The following is a 27,179-nucleotide window of genomic DNA, read 5'->3' on the forward strand; positions in this document are numbered from 1 at the left end:
TTTGTGGGCCATCAAATATTCCTGCTTTTATTTTTTCTATACTCAACTGAGGCATATTTTCTACTAAATACAAAAAGTATGATCCATTTTTATCTAAAGCTTTCACAAACTGCTTCATTAGACCTAACTTGATGTGCAGTGGAGGAAATATTATCTTTTCTCTGCCAATTAGAGGTTCATTAATGATATTGTTTTTCCCAACGTCCATGCTTTCTCTGTTTGGCCAATATTTTTTATCCAGTGGTTTGATATATCTCTGCTATCCCAAAGACACAAAAAGCAAGGAAACTTGGTTTTCCAAGTAGAAAATTTACCATTTTTAAATCCACACATATGACTAAAAACATAACGTTATGTTTAGGATTTTCAGATATAAAATAAAATGAGTTCAAGTAGAAGAAGTTGTTTAAATAATCCTGACAGTTTTTGCTATATATGTGGCGAATACACATTCAAGGAACACCGAAAAACTCTTAGTGATTTTATAAAAAAAGCTTACCTCGGCTACTTCGGTGTTAAACTTGGTGATCAAGATAAAAACTGGGCGCCCCACCAGGTTTGTAAAACATGTAGCGAACATTTACGACAGTGGACTACCGAAAAAAGAAAGAATTTGAAATTTGGTATCCCAATGATGTGGAAAAAATGGGTTTAACAGAATATTTTCCGCATGATTGGCGCTTGTTTATTGACAGCTCAAAGCACAGTTTAAAATGTGTTCTTCTACACTATGGGGACAAATTAGGCTCAATGCCAATAGCTCATTCAACAAAAATGAAAGAGGACTATAACACAATATCTTTGGTGTTGGAAAAGATAAAATACCATGAACATCATTGGGTCAACTACTTCAGAATTAATAAAGTATTAGTTTGCCGCCAAACGATAAATAACAATACAATATGGAGTGCGAACCGAAAGTTAAAAGTGAACTTATCTAAAAAAGTAGAGCTGCTAGAAAAAAACTGATTTCATATTTGAATTCAGCATATCAAATATAACTAAAGTCAGTTTTCAAATTCTTGGCACCAAAAAAAAAATTTTTTTCTGTTGACCAGTGTTATTTAATTATGTAAAATGTTGTTGCCAAAAGTATTTTTTACTATGACAATTATCGTTTTTTTCTCTTTATTTTACGTGATTCTGGAATTAACACCCTACCTTTAAGATTCTTTTTCTGATGGTGACATTTTCAGGATGGTTTTTAACCGCTTTGTTGGGCAAAGGATAGATTGATAATTGTGCTTTAAATTGTTGAACTTAAACTGATGAATTGATTCCCCCACCTTGTTCGCTATAGAATCAAAAGCCAACATCCCATTTTTTCAAAAATGGAAAAGCGTGATCTTCCAACATGTGTAAATTTGGCTAAGTTGTACGATAAAAATACATCAACTCATCAATATTTTTTTTCTCAAGAAAAAATGATAGCAACATGAATTATGTTGTACTTATAATCCCAGCTTTATAAGTTAAATCATCATAAATTATCAATATTCTCTTACTAGGCATTGTTGTAGTTTCAGTTTACTCTTCAACCTCAATAACTTTAAACACAATAAAATTCCAAAGCGTTTTGAGAAACTCATTAAAAGTAGAAAAAAAAAAAAAAAAAGAAAAAAAATCAAATAAAACATACTAAGTTCATTTAATATTTCTATTGTGATTTTTTTTTTGAGTAGAATATGCTATAGCATGCAGAACATTTTTGAATGAGTAGTTTATATTTTGTACCAATTTTGATTGCTTTTCTTGTGCAGTTTTTGTTCACGATTTTGTTCATTCTTGTGCAGGTTTTGCTTCATCATAAACTATCTTCGGAATGGAGTTACATAACTTTAGTATTGAGTTTTTTTAAAAAAGAAAAATGTCTCCTTAAAAGATATATTGCATGAATTTACTTCATTTGTTATTATTACAATAATTAATAATGTCTCAGATTTGGAATAAATTCTTTAGATTTTTTTAATTTATTTCAAACTTTTCATTCTTTTCTTTATAAAAGGTGAAAGGACCATTTTCAATCACAATGTCATCTCCAAACCAGGTTTCAGCAACCAGTGATAATTTCATTTTATGATTTTAAATCAGTTTCGTTTATATTTCGTTTTTGCTTATCTCATTTCAGTTTTACTTTCATTTTCGTTTTGTAGCTAATTTTAGTTTTCGTTTTATTTCGTTTTTGAATATTAATTTCAGTTTCTATTTCGTTTCAGTTTCAAAAAAAGATATCGTTTACATTTCGTTTTTATTTCGTTTCATATACAGAAGTCTAACATACAGTCTAAGAGCAGCGCCGCCGCTGACTAATACACGTTAAAAGACTAAGCAATCCCAGCAAGCACAATGACGTCGGTACAACGTCGTTTTGACGTCGCGAGGTTGGTCGTTTTGACGTCGCTGTAAAGTCGTAAAGTGTAACAATTTCACGACGTCATATCCAGGGTGAAAAATAGACGTCGATGCGACGTCGCAAAAAGGACCTACAGAATATCGGTTATTGGTCGGAAAACCGACTAAATATGCCTCTTATTTTTACATACAATTTTTATATTTTCTATTAAAAAATGTATTATTTATTTAAACAACTTCTTTAAAGACTTGAACATATGTTGTAACATGTGTATCATGTTCAAAAACTTAACTATTTTAAAGCGCCAAAATATTACCAATTACAGTTTCTTTTACCAATTACACTTTTATTTACATAAAAGAATGGCCACAATAAAGTCTCAAATAAAAATATAATGCAGTTGCTTGGATTTCTTTTTCAAAATTCAAAACTATACATCTTTTTTTTTTTCTGGAGCGTATTCTAACACGTTTTTCACTGAATCCAAAACTTCGATTTCAGTTGTCGCGTGATTTGACAACACACTCGCTAAAACAAAATGAAATATGTTAAAACACTTTAAAGTTATTTTTACTCATTTTATAGAATACCAATCTTAAATATAAATATATCAATATAAACTCACCGACAACCACATTACATATCTTTGTCTCTTTAAATGATAACTTTTTTTGCTCGTGTCTATTTGTTCCAAGCATATTAAAACATGACATTACAGAGTAGGACATTAACCTAAAAGAAATTATCAGAACTGTAAATAAAACCTCGAATAAAATAAGAAACTTAAATAAAATAAAAATTTTTGCGTAATGGAGTAAAGTGTTACTTAATTAGTTGAAATCTTAAAAAAAAATTATTTAAAACAGGTTTAACAAACAATTAAATTTTAACTTTTTAAGGCCTCGAATTCGACCTGCTAAATTCCAATTTTTATAGGCAACTTTTTGAATTCAAGTTTGAACTTTAGGCTATCAAGTTCGAATTTTTATAGTCAACCTTGCAACCTGTTCAAATGTAATTTGAAAAACATTTAATTTGATTTTTAATCCATATTATTGTCTATCAGTTAGTATTGTCTATCCATTAATATAGAATACGACGCCATATAAGCCTGGAAAACATATCAATGTATATTGTTGTGTACCTTTTCATGACATTTTTCACATTTTCCCGTACTGTCTTGCCACCGACCATTTTTAACTGACCAACCTAAAATATATATATTTGCTTATACATATTTGAATAACATTTAAACATAAGCTAACATTAATAACTTCGAAGCTAGAGTGGTTCTAATTGTTAACTTTATACATAATTTAATATCAAACGGACATGTTGGTAGCACTTTTTACAAAGACTACATTAAAGATTTCACACACAAAAATTTTTATTGTAGTAAATAGGGTATTTATGAAAAAGAATTCTCAAAAACAATTCACCATAAATGAAAAAAAGTCTTTTTTTGATAAAGACTCCTCTAGTTCTTTGAATTTATCCATGTTATCAATTTTTTCCACATATTTTGTACAGTCATTATTTATTTGGTGAACTTGATTCTCCAATAGGTCAACGATACAAGTTAAAAGAGATATTGTCTTTTTTTGAAATCCTAAAATTACATATAAAAAAATCCAAATATTAAATTTTGTTTCACTTATTAACAGTATATAAATTACATAATATTTACATTTAAGAAAATGTCAGTTTAAAACAAAAAGTAATAGTATAGAGCAAAAGTTTATTTTCAAAATTGAATCTATGAGACAATTTTCGTCATAAAAAAATTGTATATTCCCTCATATACCATTTTTTTAAATTAAGTAAACTTAATAAAAGTACTTAGGTAATTATATTGGCAAAACTGACATTAAACAGTTAGCCAAATCTCTCTGTGTTTTCTAGATGAATTCGATAGATAATTTTAATCAATAAAACTTAAAAAGAACTTTTTTAACTTATGTGCTTCATCCATTGGGAAATTACTATTCATACATCGAACCAGTTTCTTTGCTTTATACTTTGACTTTGAAAACACTGATTGGGAATGATTATTCTGTGATTTTGAGTATGATCTAGAACTATACACAGGTGAAGGGGAGCGAGATTTTGATCTTGGCTTGCAAATAGGCGAAAGTAAACATGAACTTGATCCAGACATTAGGACTGGTGAAAGTGAGAGCGAACATGGCCTGCTTTTGGAGACAGGTGATCGAGAACATAATCTTAACTTATGGCTAGGTGATAGTGACGCAGAACTTATTGGTGATAAATAATCAGAAGAACGACTTTTACAAGATGTTGATTGTGAATACGATTCTTGTTTTAAAATAGATTTACTTGACAAAGAAATTATCGGTGGCATAATATTTTCAGTAGGTTTTTTAGGCAATTCCACTACTATAATAATATCAATAAATTTATTAACAAAGAAAAAACAATATTTTTAATACTGCAATTAACATTAGGTTGCAAAAAACATTTAAATAAAAATCCAAAATCCTAAATCAAAATGTTTGTCTTACTGTTAAAATCAATATCCCTTTTTTCATTCACTGCACTCTCTCTTTCGCTTGATGAGGACATAAAATTGTTTCCAGACACATATTCACACAAATCTTTTTCACCTAAAAGTTTTAATAAGTAGAAGAAAAATTATTAATAAAAGAGTTAGAACAAATCCGGAAAAACAAAATCATTACCTTGTAATTTTATTTTTAAAATTTCAAATTTCTTCCAAATAACTTCATTGGGAATTGCCTTTGTATATTTTTCATCTTTTCGAGAAGGAGGCCAATACAACCATTTCTCATCTAAGGAAATCCAATGAAATGGAACAACTGTTTCTGTCTCCCTAATTTTTCCAACTTTTTCTTTGCTTGAAGTTACAACTAATGCCCATAAATCTTTCATTGACATCTTTGAATTTTTTATACTTATTTATAATAATATTATAATATTATATTATAATAGTATTTGTTTAAAAAACTGTTTAAACGATTAATTATTAAAAATATATATTAATTTCTTCTAATAACAATTAATTGTTTTTAGAAAAATTTTGGCTATAGAACAATTTTAGCTATAGAACATGTTAACAGTAACATATTTTACTATAAATAATTTAACAAATAATAATTTTTAATAATATAAAATTACTTTAAAATAAATTACTTTATTATGAATATTTAAATAAATGAAACAATTTTTTAATTTATATTTATAAATATTTAAATAACAATATCAAAATCTTACAACAATACAGACAATCACCAAATAGGTAAATTTTTAAAAATTCAATTTTTTTGATGTTTAACATTGTAAAATATATATTAAGTATATTGTTATTTAATCTAATACTTCACAAAGGTACAAAAAACTTTTCAAAGTTTATTATTTAGTTAAAGAGTGGGTTGTAAACAAATTTTATATGTCATGACACAAACATGACAAGACAAACCCTTCTTCATAAGCTAGACATACTGCTTTTCTTTGAAAGTATTTTTTACTTAGACAAACATGTTTCAAGTGAGTTTTTATATATCTAACAAAAACAATGTTAAAGATTTTAGAGTCACATGGATCTGTAAAAGCGCTTTTGTAAACACAATTTTTTAAAACAACACAGTTAAATTGATTGTTGTCTAATTTTCCAATAATCTGGGCAAATTCGCCTGTGTATAGGAGAAACCAAGAGTCTTTAAATTTAGGAGAAAAAATAACTCTATGTGATTTAGCATACTGATTACAACTTATTTCAAGATTTTCAAGCTCTGAAAATCTTTTTAAAACTTGAGATAATGGACTTTGAGGTTTGTGAATGAACTTTTTAAATACTTGCAAATAGTTTTCAAATTGGAAAGAAGAGATTTCATCTAAGGAACAGTTAAAAAAGCTAACATCTTCATGTAAATGAGTTAAGCTGTGTACATTATACACAGAAAAAGTAGGACCATAAAATTCTTCTGATTTAACTACAAAGTAATTCAACAAATCTTTTGCATATTGAAGATGATTATTTTGGACAATCGCATTAGAATCTAGAAAAATTCTCATTGCTAGAGTTAAAGAAAGAAAATGCTGATAACATTCAGGAGTAAAAGCATCTTTTAAAACTAAAAAGCCAGTATATAACAAAAATTGCCTAAACTCAGTGGCTTTCCACCTTTTTACTTCATGTAAACTTCTTGATTGACGAGCAAACTCAGATGGAAATTTACCACTAAACTTTAACAAATTTTCTGAAATATTCAACAATTGAGCAGAACCCAATCTATATGGGAAAGGTCCTTTGGTTAGAAAAATAAGAATTCGCTTAACAACACCAAGACATACTAAATGCATATAATCCAAGACAAAACCATCAACACAATTAACATTAAAATCTATTAATATGCTACGGCTTATTTGATGTGTATTGGCATAGAAATACTGTTTGAATAACTTGTTAGTACGAGGCACACAATTTGTAGTATTTAAAATCATTCTAAACGACTCATACTTACTTTTAATTTCACATCTTTCACAACTAAAATAACCTGTATGACCTTTAACACATTTTAGATATTGCCCAGCAGGAGCATCACAAATAAATGCACGGATTTCAACCAACAAATTAACTCCATCTTTATCATAACCACATGCTTTTAAATTCGCAAACTCAATTAAAAAATCATATAAAAAATCATTTAAATTGGTTGGTTTTTGGATACCATAGAAAATTGCAACAATAAATCGTGTAAACTTACTAAACTGGCAAAGTATAGGCCAAAATTGAGAGTTTGAAGATTTATGCAATGGCACACCATCAATGTTTACAAGTAAAGATATGATGTTGTTCTCAACTGGTAATAAAGGATTCTCTCTGAAAGTTTGACTAATACCATTACTTAACCCTAAATAGATATACTCCCCACCAAATTTTTTTCTGTCAAAACACAGCATTGAGTCTTTAACAAAGTACAAGAAGATTTAGGCAAAGCTGCATGTCCATTGCATCTTAAAAGAGAAAGCAGCTCAGTACTTGCTGTATGAGTAATTCTATTTTTAATCAACCATTTTTTTAAATTTAAAATAAAATATGTTTCATTAGGGTCAACTGCACTATTTCTCTCATCTATTTTTATTTCATTTTCGTCGCTTCTTGAAGAAGAACCAAATTCACTGAAAGAATCGATCTGACTAGAAGAATCAAGTTCGCTAGAAGAGTAGTATTGATTGGAAGAATCAAGTCGGCCGGAAGAATCAAGTCGACTGGAAGAATCAAGTTCATTGGATAAATCAAAACGAACAGAAGAATCAAGCTGGCTCAAAGACTCTAGTTGATTTAAATGATTACTACAATTCAAAGAACCAATCTGAGTGGATGAATCTTCTATGTGGCATGGTTTTTGTTTGCTCGTATCATTTTTTTCCACTTCAAACGTTTTTTCAAAAAAATCTTCATCTTTGTCACTCTCGTATAGAAATTGTCTTAACAAATTATCCTTTCTTCTCCATTTTTTCATATATTTTCTGCTCATTTTCTTAATTTCTTTTTAAAATTAGCTTCTATTAAAGTTTCGGACCTGAACGCAACAGTTAAACAAAACAAAACAAAAAAAAATCTGATAATTCTTTTTTTTTTTATTAGACGACGTTAAACTGACGTCGCTACGACGTCTGAACAAGGGTCTTTAAAAGACGTCATGGATACGACGTCCTAGCGACGTCCTTACAAGGTCGTCCGACGTTATAACTTGAAAATAACCTATTTACAACGTCGTTACGACGTCGTGTGTTTGCTGGGAACTGAATAAAGCGTTGCTCAAAGCAGAGCAGATGTAAAGAGAGATAACTAGTAGGTCTTTTAAAGTTTTACAGCAAGGCAGGCATAAAACTTAACATATCTTAAATGAATGTTGACTTAGCAAGTATTTCAAGTATAACTTTATCAAGTGTTAGGGTAAGACAGTGTCACGTAGTAACACAGTTCATTGGTGCACCAGCAGGACCTTACTCAGTTTCAAAATTGCTCTCATACACAAAAATTTTGAGATGCAGTTGCATCTAGATGATGTAAAGTAAGCAGTTAACAAAAAAGCTCTCTCAACATACGCTTCGCTCACTAATTAATACTAAAGATGGTTAAGAAGTAAACCAATTCTTATGCCTAGGGCCAGTAGAAAATCGCGCTTAAAAGAAAAGAAAACCACAAAAAATACAGCAACAAAATGCCACATTTTTACCAAGAATTCTTAAAAAAAGTGTGAAGAATTCGTATTAAGAATTTTTAATAAGAATGTGGCATTTTGTTGCTGTGCTTCTTCTGACTTTTTTTTTTTTTTTTTTTTTTAACCGTGATTTTCTCTAATAGCCCTACTTTTGTCTTTGAAAAGTTTTTGTTTCGGTTTAACTAAAATTACCATAAAGTAAGCTTGACAATAATACTTTGGATCTCTTGCTTATTCTTAAGTACTACATGAGATATCCCAAATAGTATAAGATAATCTTTAACTATCTTTCCTAATAAAAAAAAACTTTTTCTTTTTTATTTCGTTTTTTAAATTAAATTTAAGTTTTTATTTCGTTTCCGTTTTTTAAAAATGCCTTGGTTTTTACTTCGTTTTCGTTGAACGATTATGTTTGATTTCGTTTTATTTCGTTTTCGTTAACGAAAATAACACTGCACAAAAACTACAAATTACAAATGAAGTTTTTAGGCGCATCTAACCTTAAAAAAAAACTGCCGCTAAAGTGGAACCTGGCAGTCTTTTTGGGTCACACTTTATAGATAATTTTTTAAACAAAAGCAAATAAAAATTAAAACAATAGCACGGATTTTATTACCAGAGATAACACTGAAGTTTATATTTGCTGCATTGAGTTTGGCAAAAGTATCAAATTCGAAATCAAGTTTTTTCATTCAAGATTGATAAAAATTTATTTTTGCTTTGAATTTTTTTTTTCATTTTAAAAGCAGCAAAAAGTTTCATTTTAGTAGCTAAATGTCATTTAGTTTTATATTATGAATAAGAAAATAAAAGCTCTTTTAGTATGTTCCATTTTATGTTCGGAAGTTCCAAACAACATTGAAGAAATTGATATTATAAAGAATATTCCACTGTTGTAAAAACTTCAATGGGGTGTTTTTTTTTTAAACCACGTTTAAAGAAGTTGACATTAAAATGCCTTAATGACATTGTTGTTGTTTTTGTTGTTATTAATATCTCTGATCATTACAATTATTATTATTGTTATTACTATTACTATTATCATTATCATTATTATTATCATTATTATTACCATCATCATCATCATCATCATCATCATCATCATCATCATCATCATCATCATCATCATCATCATCATCATCATCATCATCATCATCATCATCATCATCATCATCATCATCATCAGTATGTGTAAACTTGTTCGGTAATGCAACCTTGCGCTTTCATTCCAATTTAACGGCGCGTTGCAGTACCGAAGTTTTAATGTTTTGTTACATTTTATAGGAAAAGTTAGGGTGATGGTTAAACTTTTGTTCTGATATGATTTTAAACATTAATAGGAGTCAATCACCCCTAAAAAAGTAGTGATCAGCTTTATCATATAACCCCAAAAACATAATTTATCATGAATTTTTTTTTTTCTCAAACCGTCTATAACTTGTTACTAATTATACTTGAGTTATAACTTTCTTGAAAAAACTAAAAAAACCACAAATTTTATTTTGTAAAAATGTAATAATGGAAATGGGTGTTGGATTCCTTTACATTTGGTATGAAAGATAATAGAATAGTTTACCGTCAACAAGGAATACAATTTTAACAGTAAAATGGATATATTGAAAAGTTGCATTACCGAGAACACAAAGGTTGCAATACCGAACTCTAATAAAAACTATGATTTTTTGTTTATTTTATGTCAAAATTTTAGAAAAAACGCCAATCCTAGTAATAATCTAATTATATTTCTTTTGGAAAAATAGTTATTTTAAAAATATCAAAAGTTTAGAGTTTCAACAATAAGAAAAAAATGCGAAAAATTGAGTTGGCGTTGGATTATGACCTATTTAAAATTCGAGGGACTTATTTTTTGGATCTGATAAGGATGTTTAAAACAGGTTCGGCCCTAGTAGCAATTCTTTTAGGTATTTAAAAGCCTCAGCTCATGCGTATGTGCACATTACGCAACCAGTAAATTAGAAACAGAAAGTGAACAGCTAGTGTTTTTCTATAGAGAGGTGTGGAATGGTGTCCAAAAATTGATTGAAAACAGAAATTTTATCACAACGCCAAAAGGTAATATTTACAGGCCTAATTAGATTCCTAAAATTTAGGTCAAATAAATCTGAAGAACCTTGTAAACTGAATATATTTTATTTAAGATTCTGAAGATACTCGTTCCTACAGCCGCCCCTCTACCTATATCTCAGCTATACTTATTTAAATGAGCATTTTAGTTTTGTATCGGATACATTTGTAATTTTATATACAACACGTAAGGTAACAGTCTTTATAAACCGCCTCAAAAAGAGGATGACGTGCCCGGTTAAGCAGAGATTTGATCTCAAGCATCGCACTACGTCATAAGTCAACGTCAAATGTATTATAAATATCATTTTAGTATTATTTATTTCAGCTATAACAGGCAAGAAACTTTAACTATTAAATAAGTTTCTATAGAGAAAATATATTGTGGTGGCGTATGATTGTTTAGAATATCTTATTTATATCAGATTTATATACGCTTCAGTTTTAGGTAATTTAAATTATTAGATTAAGCCACACTTGACTGGATTTCGGGATAATATCATGAAAAATAATTTTTGCAAAATAAACGTACCCAGAAATGGATTGCTCATAATTTAATTAAGTATACATTATTGAAAAAAATGTAACCCTTACACCTCTTGTTTTAGTTTATTGAAAAATAAATGATCCATCCCTCATTATAATGGGATTTTCGGTACTTACGAAATGTCATGTTTTAAATTAAGAACTTTAAATGGGTAAATCTAAAATCTATTAACGTTTTAAAGTAATAGTTTTAAGTTTACATCAAAAGCAATTTTTAAAAGATTTATGTGAACTAACATCACAAAAATGAAATATACAAAATTAACAGAAGTAAAAACATATTTCTCATTTGATTAAAAAAAAAAATTATGAGAGGTTTAACATATTATATGAGAGATCATAACGATTTATTGATTAAAAACAAAAACTTGAAAATTATATATATATATATATATATATATATATATATAAAATATCTAATACAGTTTTCTGTAGAAAAACTTCATTTTTTTATAACGTACTTTTGCAACAATCTGCTCAGTAGTAAAATCTTTAAATAACTCTTTAGCTTCTTTATTTTGATTAATAATACTTTTCACATTTGATGTAACAACACTCTGGTGGCCAGATATTGTAGTGGAAAATAATATTTTTAATTGTTCTGAATTGATTGAAAACTTTAAACACTGTGGCTCTTCATTTTCATTTAGTTATACAATGAATCTTTTTTTAGTTATACTTACTGTTATACAATGAATTTTCGAATTCTTAAAAGATATTTGAACCAAGCTACTATTACATTACAAATATACTTCAAATTTATTATTAGATGATGCACTAAAGAACACAAACTTAAAATTTACTTTTATAGAATTTTATGTTTTAGCCAAAGCATTAAATAGTTAGTGTTGTTGGTCCTCACTTAACAAATCAATCAGTTCTTGATCACATAAATTTTCTTGTAGATAAAACAAGTTTTAAAAAACCATTTACATTTTAGCGCATTTATCTTTGACTAATTTATCTTTGATTAAAATCTTAAAAACTTTCAAAAATATGCAACTTAACCTACTTTTACTTTGTCTTCCTGCAATAAATAAATCATGTCTGTAACTGTACACCTAAAAGTCAATGCATTGACATATTGTTTTTCAAATTTATTTCTAATTATATTTATTTTTAATGTGATCATCCAAGCTTCTACTACCTTTAGTTTTCTATATTTATCATATATATATACATATATTACGCAGACACACGCGCACACACACACACACACACACACACACACAAATATACACATCATTTCTTTTACAGGTGAGTTGCCTTTTTATAACTAAAAAGCTTCACCTGCCCTGAGTATAAATTATATAACAGAACAGACTTGTTATATCAACATATTTAAAAAATTAAACCTAAACATCCAATTAGTATTGCCAATCCTGACCAGAAAATATTGATCTAAGTAAGAGAGAAGAAGCAATTTCCTCTACTTTTTCTTTTGTCATTTTTTGGATTCCTAAAACAAAATATTCTATTTTTGAATTATTAATTACTTTAACTTTAAGAGTAATAAAATTAAAACCCTTTAATGTTTAATAATTTGGGTGCTATAGTGAAAGCTAAATAATTTGTGTGCTGTAGTGATTCTTCCCTCTAATAACTTGTGCCTAGTCGAGAAAAAGGTTTTTTGGTTGAGATATCCAAAAAGTGAGTTTAATTTCTTATCTTTTCAAGTTTTTTTCTTTTTAATTGGTTACTACATTATTCTTCTTAATTATTTACCAAAATTAATAACCCTGTGGATAATTAGCAAGCGTTTTTACATAACTAATTAGTGTTATCTTTCTAAAAGTATAAAACAAACTTAGTTGCTAAAAAAGCTTTTAATAGTTTAAAACTTATTTTTATATACTTATCATATAATTATCAACTTATATATCTACCATAAGTAAATTGTAATAAACTTTGAAAAAACTTTTATAAAAATGTTACTTATAAACAATTAAAAATTTACCTCTACCAACTAAATTATCTTTTTTTGTTGGGGAAATTTTGCAGCAACCTAAATAATGAAATAATGAAATTCTATAAATTAATTCTATATCTATATTGAAACTCTTACAAAAATTTAAAGGAATCTAGGAGAGACTAGGTAGACTATAGACACAGGGAGACCATGGACACTTTTAAATCTGCCATCCTATTGACACTAGAACAATATTGTCTATGGTTGATATGTTGGACCTGTGACTATAGTTTTAAAACATTCAGTTCCTAATTACATTACCTGCCATAGTTTGGGCTCTTTTCTTTAGAAGGAAAAATTCATTTAATTTTTTTCAATACACTCCACTGGGGTAGACTGTTCAAAGCTGATACTTAATTAAACACTCAACAATGTTCCATGGTCTCACAAAAAAAACAAAAAGACATTTAGCTATTGAATATTTGGGTAGAAAATGTATAAAGTATCCATAAAAATGGGAGGAATAGAAGTCTACAGGACCTGATTGGTTCTCATCATTAATGAAACCTCATTAACCTGTTGATTCAGTCACCTGAAGTTACAAGTCTCACTTGAATGACCAAAAAATTTCTTCTAATGATAGTACAAACAACCTTGACGATGATGAGTTTGAAGACAGCAATACTGATGTGGCTGAATAAAGATTTATAATTGTTAAGATTTATGGATGCGTATAGCTATCAGACTGTAACTATGTAGCAAAATTTGTTTAAAAAAGGGCAATAATTATTAAATCAGGTCAGTTTCATTTAAAATTATCTGAAGTCTAAACGGTCTCCCCTATAATATAAATTTCTTGTAATTTAAATTTTATTCTTACAATTTTATCTTATGATATAGATTTTTGCATATGAATACATCAATGTCTTTACAAAAATATTACTATGTAATAAGTTTAAGTAATATGCAATAAATTTCTTGCATATTATTGATGATTAAGCATTGCATTTTTGGAGCTACAGCTAGTTCAAAAAATTTGAATATTGTATGAAATAACTTCTAAAATTTATAGATTTATGCAATTGAATGAATTTAGCTTTTTCTTTGAAAAATGCTTAAGGTTAGAGCAAGTATTTAAGATTGGATATGATTGAATAGTGTCATGTTGTATTTTTAACACAAAATGTGTTTATGTTGAAAGTATTAGAGCTCAAGTAAGGGAAAAAAAACATTAGAAACATCAACAACTTAATACCTGCACATACATTACAGATAACGTAGCTATCCCCAATTATTCCTCCTTGGCATTTGATGTCAATTATTTTTTTACATAGGCACATGTGGTTCCAGATAAGAAAGCGTCCCCCAAGCATACTTGTCATTTAACCATTTTAAAAATAGTATTTATATTTGACTAAACATTTTGAAACTTTCAATTCAATTAATTACTAACCTTTTTTGTGTTAGTAACTTAAACATGCGTTACTAATCAACATTGCAAATCATTACTAACACTTAAATCAATATTGTTTGAACATCGCATCTTATATGTTTACAATTAAACAACATCTATTTGAAATATAGCCTAAGTTATATTTTTTCAATAGCCTTTTTACAAAACTAAATTTCTGATAACAATAAACTTTTCAAAGCTTTTTAAAACAAATTTCCATCGAGTTCTCGAGAAAATTTAATGGCGGAACTCAAACATATTTAAACCGGTACCGATTACAACTTTAGCGGGTTGCAAAAACGAATTTTCATCCTTTTTGGTTGCAAAAACGAATGATGAGGTTGCAAAAACGAAGCCTAAGTTGCAAAAACGAACGCGTAAGTTGCAATACCGAAAAATAATCCACATAAACGAAAAAAGAGGTTGCAATACCGAATTTAACTATGGTCATCATCATCATCATCATCATCATCATCATCATCATCATCATCATCATCATCATCATCATCATCATCATCATCATCATCATCATCATCATCATCATCATCATCATCATCATCATCATCATCATCATCATCATCATCATCATCATCATCATCATCATCATCATCATCATCATCATCATTATTGTTATTGTTATTAAGCATTAAAGACAATTCAATGAAATATAGAAAACTTACTTTCAGAAATTATTTAAAAAGGATATTATTTCAGTTTTTTGGAAATTATTGATTTTTTAACTTGTATTTTTTAACTTTAAAATCATTTTTAGATTATGTCTTGTTTAGATTTTATCTTGTTTAGATTTTGCTTCATTACTGAATTTCTATTTTTGGAATCTAAAAACGATTTCTGCATTTCCTTATGCTATTTTTAATTAAGTACTAAACAGATTTATTAAAAAATAGATACTGTTTATAACTTGTCAGATTCTTCTTATTGTTCCTCTAAATCACACGCATGTTTTTTTTTTACAAAAGAAATTATTTTTATTTGTCATCTGTGATTAGGCCATCAACAATTAGGGTAGATCGGGGCTATTTCGCCCCTTTTTCTGTTTTAATGTTAATTGTCAGAAGTTTTTACCTCATACCAATAACTGAATGATACAGAGTTATTTTTTTTTTAGTTCAATAGTGTTTAAAAAAATCAAGAATTTTTAACTTTTTGTATTCATAAATCAAAATTTGTTTTATACACTTATATGGGGCGATTTTGCCATTTATGGGGCGATTTTGCCAGTGTAAAAAGAGTTAGATTTTATTTGTTTTAAAACTAAATTAAGAACATTTTGCGCACATGCTTATGCAAAAGCAGACTTCAAATCACTTGATGGAATTTGATTAGAAGAGAACTTACTCTTCTTTGAGTCACTTGCTGATATTGCATTGGACGAGAATTTCCTCTTCTTCGAGTCACTTGCTGTTATTGGATTGAAAAGCACATCCAGAGATTTTCTATTTTTTAGTTTCTTTGTTTGTTCTATTTCCATCAGCTTTTTATCGTTTTCAGCGCTTGTTTGCGGAATAAGGATTTGTTTGAGTTGGGTTTAAAACCCTTTTTTTTGGAGATGGATTTTTCTTAGTAACGGTAAGTTTACATTTCCTTACTGAGATTCATTATTATTTCAGAGTGCTTCCCCTTTTTCATGCTCTTGTTCTTTAACAGCATTAAGGACGGGGTAAAGCCCACAATAAGCAAATGTATCTACAATAAGTCCTCTTTTCATAGCTATCTCTTCCTATACACTGTTAAAAATGAGATAGAATCGATCATGAGGTAAAGAAACTGATGATCCGTCAGAAAGTTGTTTGGACAAAGTCTCTGACTATTTTTGTTTTATTACCTTGTTACAGTGTGTCTCCAGCGGTTGTAGACAGTGTATGCTGTGTGGAGGTAAACATATTAGTTCTATGTCATTAAGAATACAGAATTCGACAGCTTCCCAAGAGATGTGACTTTTATGACCATCTAAATATAGAAAGCATTTTTTCCTATCGATCTTTTGTCAATGGTTGTTAAAATACTTTAAATATTTGATAAATATATCTTATTAAATTATGAAATATGTTAGATATTTGTACTTATGCGTTTCTATTTACCAGTTTTATTTAAAAAACTCTATATTCTAATTGATATAAATATAAATATATCATACAGTTTAAAATATAAAATTTTAAGAAAACATTTTGGTTATTAAAAACTTCTTTTTAATTAAGTTATAAAATACTTCATTTTTGAAAGCATGTTTGAATTCTTTTAATTTAATTTATTTTATTATATCTTCGTAATATTTCAAATCAACTTACCATACTACTATCCCATCAACATGACCATGATTTTATCAAAAAAAATTGTTCAGAAACCACAAATATTGTACATAAGTTGTTTTTTTTTAACAATGGGGTGTTTCGTCATTTTGTGGCGAATTCGCCCCGCAACATTTTACTTGGACAAAAACCTTTTTAAAATCTTCAACAGAAACAGCAGTGAGATAATGATGAAAGATTTATGAAAGGTAACCTTTACAGTTTTATCGTCAAACTTCGTTTCAATTAATTTCATAAGGAAAAATAAAAATGCCACAAGGAGAAAGAGTGACAAGATATATTCAATTAATAGCATTAAACAGCAAAACATATTTAAAAGTTACAACCGCCAGTAGAATTAAGCAGAAATATGATCAATCAATAGTCAGTAGATGGTAATATAAAAGTAAAAAGTATTACAGCTAATATTTATTACAAAAAAAATAAAAATTACCTCTTTTACTCGCCATATCAAAAGTGGCGGAACCGCCCCGGTCAACCCTACATCAGTGCCCCGATTCCAACTTTATTAAAACAGTAAATTGCACTCTGCAAACAAAATAATTAAGATTAGTTAAGATTAATTACGATTAATTGAGAAAATAGGAAGATAAATAGTTTAACGGAAAAAATGATCACAACTGTTTCAATAATACTGAGAAAGATAATTTCATCACACTCGCATGAAGTTTTTTTGTTGAAAACTCATTCTGATTAAGAATGAGTTTTCAACAAAAAAACTTCATGCATACTTTGCGATGACAAAGATATTTTTATTATCACTTACTTTTTAAGCATAAAACTTTTTGAGTGGAACTTTATAAAATGTTCCACTGTTTAAAAAAAGCTTAGAATTAAATTGAACGCTACACAAGCAAATAAATTCCATAAACATAATACACTAATAGTAAAACTTCTCAAACATTTAAAATATTAGCAAACTACTTATACCGTCATAATAGCTATAAATTTATGTTTTTTGTAAAATAAATGTATTTTTAAAGAATAACTTATATAAACAAACAAAGCAAATAAAAAACTAAATCAAAAATTCAGCGAGAAAAAAACTCTGATGTGGTCTGACATGATGTGTCTAAAATGACGGGTCTGACGTGAAAAAAAAAATCAGAGCTATGGTTAATCTCATCAGGTAAATGATTGATCCGAAAATATAATGTTAATATACTGTTCAAGTGAAACCCATACCATTTTATTTTAATCACTCTTCTGTGCCCTAACCCTAACCCTAACCATACTTAATTACACTTTGCACTGAATTTAAATGCATTATTTAGATATAACTAGTAAGTCTGGATATACTTGCTTTGTTTGTTTATATAGGTGATTCTTTAAATTTACATTTGTTTTATCATTTCTTATTTAGTCAGCTAAAAAATATGTGATTCTGAATATCGCTGTAGATGTTGTAAATTAATTTTGTGAAGCTTTTATCTAAAATTTGAAATATTCAATACTAAATATGCAGTTTAAGCCGACTTCGCTTAAAAGTTTTTCTTTATGTTGTGCAGCCTTAATCTCTAATTTTAAATGCTCGGAAATATATATGCAGTTTGAGGCAACACGCTATTAAGTATTAATAGTTTTATTTAAATATCATTAGTTCCATCTAGCCCTTATCTCCAATTTAAAATACTCGAATGTATATATGCAATTTAAGGCGATACACTGTATATAATGCTATATGATATACACGCTGTATAAAATACTATTAGTTTCGTCTGGACCTAATCTCTGATTTTAAATATTTCTTATTTTTACTAATTGTTTGTTTTTTCATTCTAATATTACATACTTTGTTAATTTAGTATATATGATATGAAACGTATTATATAATTATATTTATTTACGTTTTAACATAAACTACATATTCATTTACATAGGGTATATTTGTTATACTTGTTCTATAATTAACATTTTATTCAACTTTTTTATTTAATATTCTATTTATCATTTGCTATATTCAATTTGTCATTTATTATATTTTATTTATATCTGTAAATTTATTTATTATTACTATCGGGTGTTTGGTCGAAAGTATATTTGTAGTCTTATTGGTTTCGTTTAGGCCTAATCTGCAATTTGAAGTATTCAAAAATATATGCAGTTTAAGGCAACATCATTGTAAAATGTTATCGGTATCACAGCATTGAAATATGAGAGAACAAATATGTTGTATAAAGTAAAATTACAGTATATTTTTGTTGTAAAAATATCTAGTTGGTATTGAATCTTCGGGAGCATCAGATCTTGTGTTGTGCGATAGAAATACAAAAAAAATAAAGAGGATTGATAGCGGAATTTTCAATAAAACTTTGATAAAATTATTGTATGGATTTTCATTAAGAAAATATTTTCGCATTTCATTATTATTATTATAAAATGACGTAACTTAGATTCTATGCCATATTGAATTTTTATATATATATTATATATATATAAATATAATTTATATATATATATAAACATTTGTATGTATGTATGTATATGTATATATATATATATATATATATATATATATATATATATATATATATATATATATATATATATATATATATATATATATATATATATATATACATATATATATATATATAAATCATATTTTTATATATATTATATATATATACATTATGTATACACATTTTTAAGACGAAACAAAATAGCTTTTAAATAAGCATACAAAAAAGCTTTTCTTTAACAATTTTTATGTTCTTAATAAAGATCACAAAAATGAAAACTATTGTCGTAAATAAACCTGAAGGCCTAGACTTGATGTTTAGGTGTTTGTAAGATATTCACGCTTAATAACAAAACGCTGATTTTTTGCGAAATTTTTACTAAACAAACAAAAAAACAACAAAAAAAAACAACAAAATCAGATCTTGTAAAAAATATAAGAGCAATTTATTTAGGGTTGTGAAAAAAATATCAGCCAAAAAATTGTGTTTGTGTTAAGACTCACACAAATAATATGTTTCCTAATTTAACTGTAGTCCTAATATAAAATGTTACAGTTAACCATTTATTTATATTGTTGGCAATATTTTTCTTCTTTGAAGCAGCTTTGAAAAAAAAGTTATCAAAAGTAATAACAGGAAAATTCTTTAGTTCGTGTATTAATCCACACCCTACCTTGTATTTATGCGAAACAACGCTTTTATAAGATGAGTGTCTCTAAAATTCCCAGTTTTGAATGTCTTTCATTGACTGTTTAATTTCTTTTCTTTCCAATTTCGATGTTTAACTTCTTTAAGGAAATCTTGTTTGATTCAGAACTACCGGCTACAACTATCGCGCACCTTTTTAAAAAATTATATCGATTTAAAAAATTAGGAGCCTAAAAATCATCTCATATACTTAGCATTCAGAAATAACATCATGAAAATAATTGAAAATAATATCAGACCTTTTAACTACAAGTTTAACTGAAGTTTTCTTCACAACAATTTAAATTAGGAATAAGTTTCAATTAAGTCCGGCATATTATTTATATGTACTATTGTGCAGATAAAAGTAGCTATATAATTTTAGTCGACAGAAGGCTGTAAAATCGATTAAAATAATTTAAAGATATTCAAGATCACTTTTGCACATTAAATCATTCATTTTTTTTCAAAATGCAAAAAGGATATAGTATGTCTCCAAAAAGAATGCTTAAACTTTTAAATTTATTAGTTTTAAAGCTTTTAGTTATTAATCTTTCACAAAGCAAAATTATGAAAAGTCATGAAATTAAAACAATATCCAGGCTTTTGAGAGATTATGTGCGGAAAATGTTTAATCAAAAAAGTTTGAAATAAAATGCCAATGCTCAGCACTGTAAATATCAATATTGAAGTTAGATGAGTATATAATTTATGTAAGTATGATTTCTTAAGATTAACGCTTGTCGTATTGTGAGGGCGGCGGATTTTATTAATTAATTTTTTTTTTATATTTTATGTTAATGGATGATGATTATTAAATGTGACTGTGGCGGTTCTATGTAAGTGTAATGGTAGCGCAAATATAGAGAGTGATAGAATGTGAGGTAGGACTGTCAGTGTGTAACGCACATGTGGTAAAAGCGCGATAGGAGCATCAGACTTTTTAATAAAAATTGTTTACTCAAATAAAGCAATAATAAAAATATTTATAATGATAATATTGCCTTACTTAAAATGAAAGCAAAAGTAAAAATACTTACGACTGATTTTTCTTCTCTTACTTATTTTTCTTAATCAATATTCTCAATTATTTCTCATCAATATATATATTCTCTTAATATTAACTCATACAAATAACAATACATTAATACTTATAATAACGCAAATTGAAAGTTACTCAAATACATTTCCTTACCAAATCCTTCTCATAAGTTCCTCTTTAAATTGTTCATAAATTCTTTTCATTAAATTCTCTTTAAATCTTCAAAAATCCTTTTCTCATAAATCCTCTTTTAAAATCTCTTAAAACTCTTTTAAATCCTTTTTTCATAAATCCTCTTTTAAAATCTCTTAAAACTTTTTTAAATTCTTTTTTCATAAATCCTCTTAAAATCTCTTAAAATCCTTTTTAAAACTCTCTTTAAAACACTTCATCAAAATTTTCCCGAAAACATCTCTCTAAAGAGAGAGAGCTCAAGAAAATCTATCAAAATCTCTCCTTCAAAAATGTCAAAACAAATCCCAAAAAAAATCTCAATAAAAATCAAAAAGATTTTCTCAACCGCTCCTTTTCTATCTGTCCGCAGGTGTTATTTTGAATCATCGTCCAGACAATAGATTTCTTTTTTCTTCAAGTTCGTTCAGTACTTTATTTTCAACTGCTGAATCATGGTATTCTTTAAAACAAGTTTTACTGGTTTTCTTTTTATTAGTCTTTATATCAGAGTGGCTACAGAACTTTCTAGAACTTTACTAATTAAAATCATATCATTGTGTTACAATTCGTGTTTGCGAAACAGTTTTAATCATTTATGGTGTGACTTATTCATTTTTCATGTTATTAGACATGTGTGTCCACCTGGTGTTTTTTTGGTTGACTCACTCTTTTCCTCGTTCGAATGTAGCGTGTTGAGTCGGGTAAAACTTAAAAATAATGTTTACAATTTTCTTCATCTTCCCTCCTCACAGTATATTGAAAAAGCAAACAATTACACAATATCAACGTATTTTGCTTTTACTAAGCAGTTTAAAAAATATTTCGGTTTTCTTATTAAATATTAAAAAAGATCAAAGCGGAATCTCAAAAAAAAAATCAACTAACAACTCTATTGTTCAATGGAATCTCAGAGAATTTTAAACAAAGGTAGTTTAAAAACACAAAGATATTGATTTGGTTGTTATAAAAATTATTTCATTGGTTAGCATAACAGAACTGAACTTCTATAAAGTATGGCTGTGAAATTAATTTTTCAATCAAGATGCAGTTTATATCTGTATATTCTATGGCACTCTTCGAGTTGTAGGCCATCTCCTACTGTGTGTACCAGAACTCCAGCCTCTGGTTGGATCCACCTTGACGCGGTGTTTGGGAATGTAGAGATCATCCAGTATTGAAGTTTAGATATTTCTTTTTGTAAGAAGCAAATTCTTTCCCATTCCCTAACCATGATTTGTTTTTAATGAATAATTTTCTGCGCTATGTGTGCCTCTAGAAGAGGAGCAATAACTGTGTTCGCGACGGACCTGGAGTATTCTCTAGCTACGTCGTTTAAGAACTGTAGAGGGTCTTGTGAATTTTTGTTGTTGTTGTGAAGGATAAGGGCGTTATCTAGTTGGATAGTTCTATCTTGGCTATCAAGTGATTGTTGAATCGCCCCACCAGCTTGTAAACTTGAAATTAAAACGTATTCGCCTGCTTGTTGTATGGTATGCATTCCGAGGGAATGCATTTCTTTGTAGTCATGGTGAGGGTCTTCCCACACAATAACTTTTAAGGAGTTCTTGATCTAGCAAATCCCTGCTTTAAAAGTTTGATCTATGGTGGAAGAGCATTCTGTGTCAGAGACATGTTGTTTAATGTGGCTTGAATTACCTACTAATTGGGCGGGAAATCGGCGAATTTCAAACAGATCTTGGGTTAGTAGGGGAGATGGGGGCGCATTGATCGCCGGGGCAGTATGATCTTTTGGCTTTTACTCGTTCATTTTTGCCTTACTAGAAGTGAGGTTGCAATTTAATTAACCATTATGCTTCCCTAATTGATTATTCGTAATATTTTTTCATAAGGTTATCAGCGTCAAAAAAAATAAAGAAAATATTGTTTTTCGTCATAAAAAGTGATTTTTTTAAATCGTACTATAATTCAAATATATTTTTATTTAGATGTATGTATGGGTTAACAACAATTTTATTTTAAATTTGTAAGTGTTAGGTGAATAATATAATATATAATTTTTATTTGGCTGCTATTTATACAGTAGATATTGCTATCAATATGTTACCTATACCTATTGGGGTACATTGATCTTTGACTATGCGGGGCCCATAGAAGACGAAGTGCCCCATGTTTTTGTTTATAAGCAATACAGTTAAACGAATGGAATTGTATTTATAATTTAAAAAAAAACTCTATATAAACAAACAATAGCTTTTAGCATTTCATTTTTTAAATCTACTTATGTTATAAGCTAGTAATAATAATACTATTATTTTATAATATCAAAAGAATAATATTTAACATAATAATTAAAAAATATTTAAGATAATATTATTATGTTAAATATTAGCATTTATTAAAAACATATGTTTTTATTGATATATTTTTTTACAGATCTTAAAATGGTTAGAAATAGAATTAAAAAAACAAATAAAGTTGCTATACCAAGTGAAACAATGAAAGTAGCTGTTAATAAAGTTTTAGAAGGAACACAACTGAATGTTGTAGCACGTCAGTTTAACATAGATAGAATGACTTTAAAAAGATATTGTCGTAAAAAGAGGCTTAATCCAAATGAAGCTTTCAAGCCTAACTACAACAATAGACAAGTTTTTACAGCAGAAGATGAAAAAAGTTTATCAAGTTATTTACTAATTGCATCAAAAATGAACTATGGCCTTTCAACTAGGTCAACGCGATTATTGGCATATGAACTTGCTTTAAAAAACAATAAGATATGCCCATCATCATGGATCAAAAATAAAATTGCAGGCATTGATTGGTTGCAAGGTTTTATGAAAAGACAACCAGAGTTGTCTCTACGAACACCTGAAGCAACGAGCTTCGCTCGATCAACAGCTTTTAACAAACACACTGTAAGAGAGTTTTTTCAAAATCTTAAAACGGTAAGAAATCGATATAAATATAATCCTAACTGTATATATAATGTTGATGAAACTGGTTTAACAACCGTTCAAAAGCCGGTAAAGGTTTTAGCTGGTAGAGGAAGCAAACAAGTTGGAAGAATCACATCTGCAGAACGAGGAACATTGGTAACTGCATGTTGTGCCTCTAATGCTATTGGAAATTCCATTCCTCCATTATTTATTTTTCCTAGGGTAAAGTTTCATGATTACATGATTAAGGAAGGACCTCCTGGATGTGTGGGATTTGCAAATCCTTCTGGTTGGATGAACTCAGAAATTTTCATAGAATGGATTAAACATTTTGTTAAATATTCAAACTGTTCTCAGGAATCTCCAGTTTTGTTACTTCTCGACAGTCATGAAAGTCATATTTCTGTTAAAGGCTTGGAGCTTGCAATTCAACACGGAATTACAATGATAAGTTTTCCTCCCCATTGCAGCCATAAATTGCAGCCATTAGATAGAACTGTTTTTGGAGCATTGAAAAGGTTTTACAATTCTGCATGTGATAATTGGATGGTTTCAAACCCAAGACCAATGACCATTTATGATATTGTTTCAATAGTTCGAGAACCGTATACAAAAGCTTTCTCACCATCTAATATACAGACAGGATTTAGAGTAGCTGGCATTGAGCCATTCAATTCTGAAATTTTCAAAGATGACGAATATTTACCATAATCAGTTACAGATAGAGCTGCTCCAGATACAGTTACTATCACTCCTGTCAACAACATGGAATCTGAAATGATACCAGCACATGTTAATCACATAGAGTCTGAAATAACTATAGTAAATATTGAAACAAGTATTTTAAACAAAGTGTCAACAAGTGTTGCTTCTATAATCTCACCTGAGGTTTTAAAACCTTACCCAAAAGCATCTGCCAGAAAAAAAAAAGTTAAAAGTAGGCAGTTAAAAACAAGGATCTTGACTGATACTCCTGTCAGAAATGAAATTCGTTTGTCAAAAGAAAAGAAAATTTTGAAGCAAACCAAAAATCAACAAAAAGTCTCCACAAAAGATAAGAAAGAAACTAAGAATTACTTGCTTAGGAATAAAAAACAATGTAAACCAAAAGCTGCTTCACAACTTGACTTTCACAAATGATGAAATATTCTTAATCAAAATATTGTACTTTTAACAAGTTTTGTAAACTTAAAAGTTGTATTCTTATTTCAGTCTTTATATTTCAGTTCTTATAAATTTCAAGTTGTTGTAAAGTTTTAAACGTATATAAAGCGGGTAGCTTATAGCTGCTGTGATTTATACATTTTTTAATTAAAAATTAGACTAGTGGGTTTAACTGCTATATTTAAAAAATAATTAAAAAATTTAGATGTATTATATGTTATACAATATTACCCTTTGACTAAATTATTTACAAGATTTAGTTATAGAAGTGTTAAACGTTTAGATAATATTACGCATATAAGATCAATGTGCCCCAAGTCGGAGATCATAGTACCCCATAGTTTGGGGTACATTGATCTTTTGAGAGGGTTGTTTAAAAGTTAAAATTATTCATGTTTATCATTTTTTTAAATCAAAATATTTATATATTCCAAAAGCCAGATAGTTCTACATGTGTTTCGTAGTTAATAAGTTTTTACATCTCTTTCAGGTTCTGCGCAATTTTCAAAACACTGCTACGGCGATCAATCCGCCCCCATCTCCCCTATATTTGTCTTAAATATTTGGCAATTGTATTCCTCAGAAATTTTATTTTTCCATTGACCTTCTTCAATTTCAAAAATTAACGGTTGTTCAATATTTACGATTTCGGTTGGAGTGGGTAGATCGTCTTTTATTTTGTTGTTGCTGTTATACAATGCGTGAAAAATGTGTCTTACACTTTCGATCGGCGAATGTTCTCTTATCTTTATTAATTAAGTTTTAAGAATTTGATTATACACCATGGCAAGGCAAAGCTCATGTGGGACTCGTATTTCATTCTCTTTACGAGATCTCACATTAGAAACGAATATATTTTCATGATTACATGTTAAGGTTACTTTATAATGGGTACAAAGGTAGATAGGGAACTTAGAAACGGTTGGGGAGTGACGAAGCACCTCCGCTGTATAAGTTTTTAATTCGTAATCTTCTTTATTCATTTGATGTTCGCAGTTTTTTATTGTGGGGTATTCGTAAATTCCCATATGCGTGGTTTTAGCGCAGTCATATACCGGCCCAATGTCAATACATAGAATATGTAGAGCTTTTAATGTGAAAAACACGAATATTTGCGTTAGTAAATAATTAACACTTTATTTTCTTCGTCTATGAGAGATTTGGTTTAAAGTTGTTAATAAACAGTTTCGGGGTAAACTGTCTGCTGAGGTTCCAATATCTTTATGAGATACCTGGAGCTGTTCAAAATAAATTCGTACTAGTTCTGGACTGAGGTTATTTTCTGGCTCCCAAGTATTGTTTGTTTCGTCGTAATCTTTCCATTTTATGAGGAACTCTCTCTTCCCTCTTCGTGTTCTGTGGTTTCGTATTCCGTCCACTTGAAATATGTTATCTTCATTTGGTTCATGCCAATTCTTCTTTTCTGTATTTGTAGGGGGAACTAGGGATCTAGTTGTTTCCTCGTCTTTTTTATGGTTTTGGTTTTCAAATATTTCCGCATTGTTAGGCTCTTCGTTTAATGTTTGGGAATTCATTTGTGGGTTTTGAATACTTTCTTGTTCTGAGAGTTTCTGATCTGCTATGATATTCTTAATAGGTTCATGAAATTTCTTAAGTCTGTTTGAGTGAATGACTGTTGGTCCCTTACTTCCATCGATCTTTCGGATTTTAAAGTTAACTGCTGAAAGCTTTTCTAAGATTATATACGGTCCTCGCCACTGTTTCTGTAATTTAGGAGATAGTCCCTTTTTTTTTCTTTATTGTGAACCCATACCTTATCACCTTTTTGGAATGTGGTTTCTTTTGTCGATCTATCATAATAAAACTTAGTTTGTAATTGTGCTTTTTGTAGATTTGTTCGTGGGATT

At 28.6% G+C, this 27,179-nt stretch overlaps 3 protein-coding genes and 1 long non-coding RNA gene across 9 annotated transcripts; 1 reads left to right on the top strand and 3 right to left on the bottom strand.

The window, feature by feature from the left end:
- Positions 1-2,529: 2,529 nt before the first annotated feature.
- Positions 2,530-5,527, bottom strand: LOC149883438 (uncharacterized). 2 transcript variants are annotated; one of them, XM_090101162.1, is made up of 7 exons: positions 5,053-5,527; positions 4,876-4,977; positions 4,289-4,750; positions 3,793-3,962; positions 3,498-3,562; positions 2,979-3,085; positions 2,530-2,881 (listed from the first exon to the last, which is right to left on the bottom strand). In XM_090101162.1, the coding sequence occupies exons 1-7, from the start codon at positions 5,267-5,269 to the stop codon at positions 2,784-2,786; spliced, it is 1,221 nt and encodes a 406-aa protein (XP_089957288.1). In that variant the 5' UTR covers positions 5,270-5,527; the 3' UTR covers positions 2,530-2,783. The 2 variants fall into 2 exon arrangements, with proteins under 2 accessions (XP_089957288.1, XP_089957287.1); XM_090101161.1 differs by lacking the exon at positions 4,289-4,750 and having other exon boundaries at positions 5,053-5,476.
- An 88-nt stretch (positions 5,528-5,615) lies between these two features.
- Positions 5,616-7,293, bottom strand: LOC149883439 (uncharacterized). The gene is made up of 2 exons (XM_090101160.1): positions 7,099-7,293; positions 5,616-7,009 (listed from the first exon to the last, which is right to left on the bottom strand). Exons 1-2 carry the CDS (start codon positions 7,156-7,158, stop codon positions 5,777-5,779), a joined length of 1,293 nt encoding a protein of 430 aa, XP_089957286.1. The 5' UTR covers positions 7,159-7,293; the 3' UTR covers positions 5,616-5,776.
- Positions 7,294-11,695: 4,402 nt separating this feature from the next.
- LOC149883440 (uncharacterized) lies at positions 11,696-22,234 on the bottom strand. 5 transcript variants are annotated; one of them, XR_016444528.1, is made up of 7 exons: positions 21,230-22,234; positions 20,021-20,187; positions 17,319-17,413; positions 14,358-16,526; positions 13,151-13,198; positions 12,549-12,652; positions 11,696-12,254 (listed from the first exon to the last, which is right to left on the bottom strand). It is a non-coding gene; the product is annotated as an uncharacterized LOC149883440 (long non-coding RNA). The 5 variants fall into 5 exon arrangements; XR_016444527.1 differs by having other exon boundaries at positions 11,696-12,652; XR_016444530.1 differs by having other exon boundaries at positions 11,696-13,795.
- A 1,349-nt stretch (positions 22,235-23,583) lies between these two features.
- LOC149883441 (uncharacterized) lies at positions 23,584-25,084 on the top strand. The gene has a single exon (XM_090100113.1). The coding sequence runs from the start codon at positions 23,617-23,619 to the stop codon at positions 24,856-24,858; it is 1,242 nt and encodes a 413-aa protein (XP_089956239.1). The 5' UTR covers positions 23,584-23,616; the 3' UTR covers positions 24,859-25,084.
- The last annotated feature ends 2,095 nt before the right edge of the window (positions 25,085-27,179 follow it).

Source organism: Hydra viridissima, unplaced genomic scaffold (genome assembly GCF_058129835.1).
Source record: "Hydra viridissima isolate aposymbiotic clone 2 unplaced genomic scaffold, HvirCarnegie_v1 scaffold_10, whole genome shotgun sequence".
In the NCBI taxonomy this organism is placed as follows: Eukaryota; Metazoa; Cnidaria; class Hydrozoa; order Anthoathecata; family Hydridae; genus Hydra; species Hydra viridissima.